General features: G+C 34.5%; 1 protein-coding gene across 1 annotated transcript in view; it reads right to left on the bottom strand.

Annotated features, from left to right (window-relative positions):
• Positions 1–707: 707 nt before the first annotated feature.
• LOC110296511 (endogenous retrovirus group K member 10 Gag polyprotein-like) overlaps positions 708–11,017 on the bottom strand; it is a 44,927-nt gene continuing 34,617 nt past the window's right edge. The window contains 1 exon segment of the mRNA XM_021165219.1: positions 708–778. Within this exon segment, the coding sequence (XP_021020878.1) occupies positions 708–778 (71 nt within the window).

Genomic DNA, 11,017 nt, shown 5'->3' with positions numbered 1-11,017 from the left:
AATGTAATTTGTTTTTCTCTTTTTTTCATTAACTTGAACATTCAGTGCATAATAAGGGTATCATGCATTTAGTGGACACATGTTTTTAATCATGGAAAACATAGTGCTTTTTACTTTTGTAAATATTCTCATGCTTTTCTTAAATGTGTTTTTTTTAAACATTTGATTTGATTTTGTACTTTCTAGTTTTCTTTTCAGGTTATTTTGCCACTACTGTACCCTGTAATCTGTTTGCATTTTAAAAGTTACATTGTGTTTTATCTTTCATCTGATCTAGAAATAATAAATATGGAATTATCTTACATTGTAACACAGTATTTCCATAGTATAATTTCTTCTGGTACATGATATAAATTCTTTCTTCATGTATCATTTTATTTTGTTAGTTCATATTTTCTAGAAAGGTATTTTATCACAAGTAGAAACGTATACCAATATCTGTTACTGAGCAATAAAGTTTTTTTGTTTTTGTTTTTGTTTCTTTTTTTTGTCTGTTTGTTTGTTTTTTACACTATCTTACTAATGATGTACACTTTAGGTCCTGGAATATTGGAGGAATGTGTGCTAATTTAGAGCTATGTGTTGTAGAGGTACTAGTGATATAATCAAAGTTTAATGAACAAATCTGCAGAGTGTATGGAAGACCAGAGGATGGTAGAAATGTGGTCAGTAAAAACTATGCTCAGAATGAAACCTTTGGAAAGCAATTAGGGATTCTTGTAACTGAATGCCAGGCCATTTCTATCTTCAATGGAATTTGCTGCATTCTGTTTGTATCCTGAAAATTTGAAAAAGGCCAAATTCAAATGTAATATTTATAAACATTTTTGTGATATAAATCTCAGTGTAAGACACAATACTGTCTGTGGTCTGCTTATTGAACATTGATTTCAGGGAAGCTTATAGGGAGAACACAAACAAGAAAGAAGAGCACAATAAATGGAAACAGCAGATTTGTGAGGAAAACAGTGAATGAATTAGAGAAGAAAAGAAGGGAAAGGCTGGCTTGCATACAATATGAACTAACCAGTACTCCCCCACCCCCAGAGTTTGTGTTTCTAGTTGCATGTGTAGCAGAGGATGGCCTAGTTGGCCATCAATAGGCGGAGAGGCCCTTGGTATTTTGAAGATTATATGTCCCACTACAGGGGAATGCCAGGGCCAGAAAGCAGGAGTGGGTGGGTTGGGGAGCAGGGTAAAAGAAAAAAAAAGTAACTATATAATTCCTATTGGTATTCTCTATAATCATAAATTGAGTCAACATAAGAGAGGCTTCCTCTGGAAACAAATGGGGCAACTGCACAGACCCACAGCCAGACATTTTATGGAGAGAAGGTCTAAATTAGATGACTCTATCAGGGAAGGAGGACTGGAGAAGTCAGAGGGGATAGATGGAGAGGAGAACATGGCTCACTTAATCAACTGCAATGGGCTCATAGAGATTCACATGGCAAGCACAGGGCCTGAATGTGTCTGCACCACCATGTCCTCTGCACATATATTATGACCTTAGCTTGTTTTTTGTGGCCCTTCTAAGAATGGGAGCAGGTGTGTCTCAGACACTTTTGCCTGCTCTTGGGACACATTTTCTTCTCTCTAGTAGCCTTGTCCAGCCTCAACATGACAGATTTTTGTCTGGTCTTTTTGTTTCTTGTTTTGTTGCATTGTATCTTAGAAGACTACTCTTTTCTGACAGGGAATGTAGGGCAGTAAATCTCAGGGTAAGGGAAGGTGGGGAGTGCTGAGAAGATTAGAAGGAGGAGAGGCTGTGCATGGGGTGGATTGTGTGAGAGAAGAATCGATTTTCAATTAAAAGAAAGAAGAAACTGGATTTTCTCTCACATATCTCAATTATAGTTTCTTCTATCCAAATTCCTAACAGTTTCTTCCTCACTTCCCATTTATCCAGATCCACCCCTTACTGTTTCTCATTAGAAAATAGTCTTCTCAAGGGTAATAGGAAAATAAGTTTAAACCACTAAACTGGAATCCATAATACATAATGAAAAGGCTGGTGGAGAATAAAGAAATAAAAAAAACAGATAAATAAAAGTACAAATGAAAATAAAAATAAAAGTAGATAAAATTCAAAATGAGAAAAATATATGAATAAAAAGGAAAATACCTATTACAGCATTATGAGACAAAGGACCTCAAAAGCTGCCATTGAACTTATTTTTCTATTGGCATCTACTGCAGTCTAAACTGCATGGAGTTTGTTCCCCCTAGTAAGACTCCTTTGAGTGAACTAAACTTTCATTTTCAATTGGCTTTCAATTAGAGATTGAATCTTTGTTAGGTATGGGGGCATGCATCTATTTCTTTCATCTCCAGGATTCTAACTATTAAAGGTATGTGCAAGCACTATGCATGCACTATACAGTCTCTGCACCATACTTTGTGTCCATATGTCCTCCCATGAGTATTGTGTTCCCCTTCCTAAGAAGTACCAAAGGACCCAAACTTTGGTCTTCCTTCTTCTTACGCTTCATGTAGTCTGTGGGTTGTATTTTTGGTATTCCAAGCTTTTGGGCCAAGGCATTTTATATTATTTGTGACTATTTAGAAGGGTGTTGTTTCCCTATTTCTTTCTCAGCCTGTTTATCCTTTGTGTAGAGTAAGGCCATTGACCTGTTTAAGTTAATTTTATATCCAGGTACTTCACTGAAGCTGTTTATCAGGTTTAGGAGTTCTCTGCTAGAATTTTTAGGGGCACTTATATATACTATCTTATCATCTGCAAAAAGTGATATTTTGACTTCTTCTTTTCTAATTTGTAACACCTTGATTTCCTTTTGTTGTCAAAGTGCCCTTTCTAGGACTTCAAGTACAATGTTGAATAGGTAAGGAGAAAGTGGGCAGCCTTTTCTAGTCCCTGACTTTAGTGGGATTGTTTCCGGCTTCTCACCATTTATTTGATGTTGGCTACTAGTTTGCTGTAGATTCTTTTTATCATGTTTAGGTATGGGCCTTGAATTCTTGATCTTTCCAAGACTTTTATCATGAATGGGTGTTAGATTTTGTCAAATGCTTTCTCTGCTTCTAACGAGATGATCATGTGTTTTTTTTTTTTTGTCTTTGAGTTTGTTTATATAATGGATTACATTGATAGATTATCATATATTAAACCATTCCTGCATCCCTGGAATGAAACCTACTTGGTCAGGATGGATGATTGTTTTGATGTGTTCTTGGATTCGGTTAGCGAGAATTTTATTGAGTATTTCTGCACTGATATTCATAAGTGAAATTTGTCTGAATTTCTCCATCTTTGTAGTGTCTTTCTGTGCTTTAGGTATCAGAGTAATTGTGGCTTTATAGAATGAATTGGGTAGGGTACCTTCTGTTTCTATTTCGTGGAATAGTTTGTGAAGAACTGGAATTAGATCGTCTTTGAAGGTCTGATAGAACTCTGCACTAAACTCATCTGGTCCTGGGCTTTTTTTGGTTGGGAGACTATTAATGACTGCTTCTATTTCTTTAGGGGATATAGGCCTGTTTAGATCATTAACCTGATACTGATTTAACTTTGGTACCTGTTATCTGTGTAGAAATTTGTCCATTTCATCCAGGTTCTCCAGTTTTGTTGAGTATAGCCTTTTATAGAAGGATCTGATGGTGTTTTGGATTTCTTCAGGTTCTGTTGTTATGTCTCCCTTTTCTTTTCTGATTTTGTTCATTAGGATGCTGTCCCTGTGCCCTCTAGTGAGTCTGGCTAAGGGTTTATCTATCTTGCTGATTTTCTCAAAGAACTGGCTCCTCCTTTGGTTGATTCTTTGAATAGCTCTTCTTGTTTCCACTTGGTTGATTTCGCCCCTGAGTTTCATTACTTCCTGCTGTGTACTCCTTTTGGGTGAATTTGCTTCTTTTTGTTCTAGAGCTTTTATGTGTATTGTCAAGCTGCCAGTGTGTGCTCTCTCTAGTTCCTTTTGGAGGCACTCAGAGCTATGAGTTTTCCTCTTAGAAATGCTTTCATTGTGTCCCTTAAGTTTGTGTATGTTGTGCTGTCATTTTCATTAAACTCTAAAAAGACTTTAATTTCTTTCTTTATTCCTTCCTTGACCAAAGTATCTTTTTTATCCTAGCCATTCTGACTGGTGTGAGGTGGAATCTCAGTGTTGTTTTGATTTGCATTTCCCTGATGACTAAAGATATTGAACATTTATTTAGGTGCTTCTTTGCCATTTAGTATTCCTCAGTTGTGAATTCTTTGTTTAGGTCTGTACTCCGATTTAATAGGGTTATTTGATTCTCTGGAATCTAACTTGTTGAGTTCTTTGTATAAGAATTGAAACCCAGAAATTAACTTAAGCACCTAAGGTCGTTTGATCTTTGACAATGGAGCTAAAACCATCCAGTGGAAAAAAAGACATTATTTTCAAGAAATGGTTGTAAATCAACCCATTTTTATCTCATAGTACAAAGCTCAAATCCAAGTGGATTAAGGATCTCCACATAAAACCAGATACACTGAAACTAATAAAGGAGATAGTGGGGAAGAGCCTCAAACATATGGGCACAGGGATAATTTTACTGAACAGAACACCTAATGGCTTATGTTCTGAGTTCAAGAATCGACAAATGGTACCTCAAAAAAATGCAAACTTTCTGTAAGATAAAGGACATTGTTATCCAGTATATATGAAGAGTATTTCTTATATCAACAACCATAGCACACAGAATGAAGACTCTATCTAGGCACCGATTCTACTTCCTTTCAATGGGTTCTTTTCAATGAGTTCTGTAGGCCTTTTTCTCCAGCAATGAGTTCTTACTGTCAGTTCATAGACATCAATCTATAGATGTGGCACAGCCTGTGTTGTTTCAGGATTCACATGTGAATCCTTTGGCCAAAAGCTCCATTAGATTTAACCCATTCCTTGAACTGGAAGTTCCATTGGGTGTCAAGAGATGGTCAGTTGTATCTTTGTCTCCCCTATGTTTGATGATTTTATTTAGATCAACTTCATATATGTATGCATTTTAGAAAGCTTCTCTTATATTAAGTTTCCATACAACCTCTCAAATGGCCCTTGATTTTAGGTATGGTTCTCTGTATTCTTCCTCTCATTCCGATTTTCCATCCCCTTGTCTACTTGATCCTCCCATTTTAGTCTCTCATTTATCTAAGCATAACTATAATTTCTTTTTAAAGAAAAGTTTTAAGGAAATCAGGTCAATACTTACAGACTCTTCCATTCGACAACATGACATATAAAACTCTAAGAAGACTCCAGTTTTAAGCCATGTCCTTTCAGTTTTAGAGTGTTTCTCTCTGTGACAGGGTCTATTCTTTCCACAGAGTTCTACGTTTCAGTACTGCCACTTCTGCCCATCTTCTCCTTAGCTTGTCAGGTTCTCTTTTGCTAAATTTAAAACTGAATAATGAGGTCATCCATGGGCCCCGTTGCTATTGGAGCTTTTGATAGCTGTGTCTTTTTAAAATGTTCCAGCTGTGCCTCAAACTCAATTCTTATAAAGACACTGACACTAAATAAAAAATTAGATTTTTTTTCTGCAATTTCTTATTGAGTATTAAAATGTATATTTCATTATATTTTTACCTGTGATTGATAAAATTGCTATTAAATAGGAAGTATTATTTTTCTTCTTTAATGATATTCCTGAGTATGTCTCTTTGAATAGACAACAGAATATATCACAGAAAACTGGATTTTTATATTTGTTTTCATGTTCACATAACATGAATAATTACACCAATCTCTAAATGATGGATGCCTCTTTCTTAGAATTTTCTTTGAAATGTCCCATGCTTGGAAAATGTTGTGATTTTACATTAAAGCAAATCTTACAGTGCTTTCTGGTACTATTTCAAGTTTTTTTTCTCTGTAATGAAATGACAAGTTTTTAATTGGTGACTTTGCCTGAACGTTTGAGGCTAGTTAAACCAATTCAAGGCAAAGCTTTTTTTTTTTTCCCCAACATACATAGACATAACACCTGATTTTTTTTTCAGAATTAATTATATGTGTCTTAGTTTTATTGCTGTGATTAAAGACCATGAACAACAACAACAACAGCAATAACATCAACAAAAAAAAAACAAGTTGGAGAAGAAAGTGTTTATTTGGCTTACAATTACAGACTGCAATCCATCATTGGAAGAAGATTTAAAGAATTCAAACAAGACTGGAACCTGGAGGCAGGAGCCAGGTCATGGAGGATGCTGTTTACTGTCTTGTTTTTCATGGTTTTCTCAGACTTCTTTCTTATAGAACCCAAGACCAACAGCTTAGGAATGGCACCACCCATCACTGCCTGGACCCTCCTCCATTGATTACTGATTGAAAAAAGCTTTATAGCTGGATTGCATGGAGGTATTTTCTTAATGCAGTTTCTTTTGTGATTACTCTAACTTTTTTCAAGTTCATACATAAAACCAGCTAGTACAATACATTAAAATTATCTTTTGCTTGGTTCTATTTTATAACCATCTTACATAATCTTAATGTTTCATAAACACTAGAAGAGAACTCTAATAGAATTTTGCTTTAAACTTTGTGCATGACTTCAAGAAAATAAAACTTCAAGTCCTGTTGAGGTTTAGTTTTATGAAATACTGCTTTATGCAAGGAATAACATTTGGCACAGAAAGGGTAAGATAGATATATTTTATTCTGTACTCCTTTGAATGCCTTCTACATCACCCCAACTTTCAAGTTGATGTACCATGTTGTATAAAAGGACTGATAAGATCTAATATAGCTAAGAGTATGTCAGAAGCAAGAAAGCAGTCTTCTCATAGAAGAACAGGTCAAATTTCCCCATGTTTTCTGAATAAATAAGTGACCTTCTAGACTTAAGAGTGGTAAACTACATTCAATCTCCTGTGCTCAATTTTCCTGCTTAGGAATCTGCCTATTTATCCAGAGGCTCACTAGCACCGAGGACATCAGGTAAGAACCTGTCCCAAGTCCATGACCTCCAAACTCCCTTAAAGCAAAATATCAGGTGTTATGGCTATGTATGTTGGAAAAAAAAAAAAAAAAGCTTTGCCTTGAATTGGTTTAACTAGCTTCAAACATTCAGGCAAAGTCACCAATTAAAAACTTGTCATTTCAAACAGTCATAAGATATGACTCATCCCCTTGACCCCATTTTCTAACAGAGAACACCATATGCTTTCCTAGAGGCAATGCAAGTACAAGGGACTAGAGACCACACTGATACTTGGCACTCAAGAGGCAATGATAGTTCCCAAAACCCCAGAGGCCTCATAAATCACAAAACAAACAAACAAAAAAGAACAACAAGCACAACAAAACAACCATCAAAACAAAACAAAACAAACAAACAAACAAACAAAAAACCCTACTTGATTTCCTACTTGACCTGAAGACTCACAGGTCATTCCCCATCCACTCAGTTGAGAAGACTAAGAACATACCAAATCAAAAGGGAAAAACATCCACAAAATGCCCATCTAACAAATATAAATTCAGAAATCCACACTTAAACCTATAATATAAACAAAGCCAAGATGGCCAGCATAAGAACAAAATCAACAACATTCAAAGGAATAGGGAACCACCAGACTCTAGCTATCCTATTACAGTAACATCTGGATATCCTAACACAGGTGAAGAACAATAAATAAATAAATAAATAAATAAATAAATAAATCCTATCATATTAGGATGATAGAAGCCTTTAAAGAGAAAGTGAATAAATCCATTGATGAAATGAAGAAATACCATCAAACAAATGATGGATATGAGTAAAAGTGTTCAAAGCCTGAAAATGGAATAGAAGCAATAAAGAAAACACAAACTTAGGAAATACTGTAGATGGGAAACCTAGGTAACAGAACAAAATTATAAATGCATGTATCACCACTTGAATACAAGAGATGGAAGATAGACTCTCAGGTGTAGAAGATACAATAGAAGAAATTGATACATTGATCAAAGAAAATTTTACATCTAAAATGTTGCTGACACAAAGCATCCAACAAATCTGAGACACTATGAAAAGACCATTTGTAGGAATAATAGGAATAGAAAGAGAAGATTTTCAACTTCTAGAATTGTTTTCAAAAATATTAGAGGAAAACTTTCATAACGTAGAAAGATACCTATAAACATTCAAAAAAAAATACAAAATGCTAAATATATTGTACCAGAAAAAAATCTTTCTCCCACTTAATAATGAAAATACTAACTGTACAGAACAAAGAAAGAATAATAAAGTTCCATTTAAAAACAAAGTAACATATAAAGGCAGACCTATTATAATCATACTTGAAATCTTAACACAGGTTATAACAGCCAGAAGGACCTTGGAAGATGCCTCGCAGTCTGTAAGAGATAACAGGTACTAGCACAGACTACTATACCCAGTATAATGTTCTATCACCATAGATGGAGAAAACAAAATATACTATAAAAAATCAAATATTATCTATCTACATCCTCCTCCCTGCAGATAATCAAATACTAGAAAAACTCCAACGAAAAGAATATGTGCACATAAGAAACCCTGTGAACAAATTATTTCATAGCATCAAAACCAAAGGAAGAGAAAAATGTACACACACACACACACATACACACACACACACACACACACACACACACTACTATAGCCTATATCAAAATAACAGGAGTTCACAGTAACTGGTAAGATCAACTCATACCTAGAAAATCCAAAGAATCACTAAGTCTTAATTTAAAAACCTGTGCTACACAGTTTTGGAAATTCTACATAAGATGGTGAATATTCTCAATAGATTACATTTATCAAATTTAAATAAAGATCATGTAAACAATCTAAACAGTACTGTATCACCCAAGAAAATAGAAGTACTCATAAAAGACTCTTAACAACAACAAAAAGTATGAGTGTCAGATTGTTTCATTGGAGAATTTTACCAGATTTTCAAATATGAGATAATACAAATACTACTCAAATTATTCCCTCAAATAGAAACAAAAATAGCATTGACATATTTATTTTATGAGGACACATTTACCTTGTTACCTAAACCACAACAAGACTAAACAGAAAAATTGAATTTCAGAACAACTTCCCTTGAACATCAATGTAAAAATAATCAGTGAAATTCTCTGAAACAAAGACATTAAAAACATCACCCACCATGATCAAGTAGGCTTCATCCCAGGAATAAAGGATGGTTCAACACATGAGAATTCATTAATGTAATCTATCAAATAAACAAACAGAAAGAAAAAAACATATAACCATCTCATTAAAAGCTTTAAAATAGTTTGACAAAATCCAACACTTCCTTATGACAAAAGTCTTGCCAATATCAGGCATATGAGAGACATACCTAAACACAGTACAGGAAATTTATAGCAAGCTGATAGTAAACATCATTTTAAATAGAGAGAAATTTAAAGAAAGTTCAGTAAAATCAGGGACAAGACAAAGATGTCTACTCTTTCCATATGTATTCAATATAACATGTAAAGTTTTATCTTGAGAAATAAAACAAGTAAAGGTTCTCAAAGAAATACAAATGAGAACGAAAGAGTCAAGGAATAGCGGTACAAAGATGATATGATGTTATATATAAGTGACTCCAAACATGCTACCTGGGAACTCCTACAACTGTTAAACACCTTCAGCGAAATAAATGAACCCAAGTTTAACTAAAAAGTTAGTAGTCCTCCTATGTACAAGCAAAAACTGGCTAAAATAGAAATTAGGGCAACGACATCCTTCTCAATAGTAAAAATTAATGTAAAAATTCTTGGTGTGCCAAGCAAAAGAAAGATCTATAGGACAAGAACTTCAAGTCCCTGAAGAAATAAATTGAAGGAGATATTGGAAGACTGAAAGATCTTTCCTGCTCTTGGATCAGTAGGATTAACATAGCAAAAGTGATCATATTACCAAAAGCAATCAACAGATTCAATGAAATTCATATCCTGTATCAAAATTCCTATACAGTACTTACAGACCTTGAGGAAAAAATCTCTAACATCCTATGGCAAAAACAAAACAAAACAAAACATACAAAACAAAACAAAAACTAAACTAAAACCAGAAACAAACAAACAAGGATGTTTAAACCATTTCTGTATAATAAAAACACTTCTGGAGGTATCAGCTTCCCTGACTTCATGCTGAACTCCAGAACAATATTTATTAAAATGACAAATCACATAGTATTGGCATAAACAAAGACAAGTTGATATAACTGGAATAGAATCAAACACCCAGATGTGAACCTACAAATGTATGGACACTAAATTTTTGACAAAGGAGCCAGAACTATACAGTGAAAAAAATGAAAGCATATTCAACAAGTGCTGCTGATAATCCTGCATGTAGAAGAATGCACATACATCTATATCTACCACCCTGCACAAACCTCAAGTCCAAGTGGATCAAGACCTCAGGGTAAATCTAGATCCACTAAACCTGATAAAAGAGAAAGTGAGAAATAGCCATGAATACATTGGCAGAGGAGATGACTTACTGAACAAAAAATCAAATAGCTCAGACACTATGATAAACAATTAATAAATGGGACCTCATGAAACTAAAATTTTTCTGCAGGGAAGGGAAACTTTCAAAAGGACAAACTGGTCATCTCTACAAAGGGAAAAAATCTTCACCAACCCTATATCTGACAGAAGGCTGGTATCCAAAATATATAAATAATACAAGAAACTAGACATCAATAAATCAAATATCCCAGTTTAATATCAAGTACATATCTAAACAGAGAATTCTCAACAGAGGAATATTTAATTTCCGAGAAACACTTGAAGACATGTTCAACATCTTTAGTCAAGAGGGAAATACAAATCAAAAAAGGTTCTGAGATTTCATCTGTCAGAATATCCAAGATCAAAATTTCAAGATACAAGCAGATGCTGGAATGGATGGGGAGTAATGTGAAGACTCTTCCATTGTGAGTGTGAATGCAAACTTGTACAACTATTTTTTGCCAAGGTACTCCGGTGGAGCCAGCTTGAGGCAGTAATGCCAAAAAAGCTGCTCATGAGAAATGAATTCCTAGAAC

The sequence above is a fragment of the Mus caroli genome, chromosome 6 (assembly GCF_900094665.2).
Source record: "Mus caroli chromosome 6, CAROLI_EIJ_v1.1, whole genome shotgun sequence".
Taxonomy (NCBI): Eukaryota; Metazoa; Chordata; class Mammalia; order Rodentia; family Muridae; genus Mus; species Mus caroli.
This window is presented reverse-complemented; position numbering and strand designations above follow the sequence as displayed.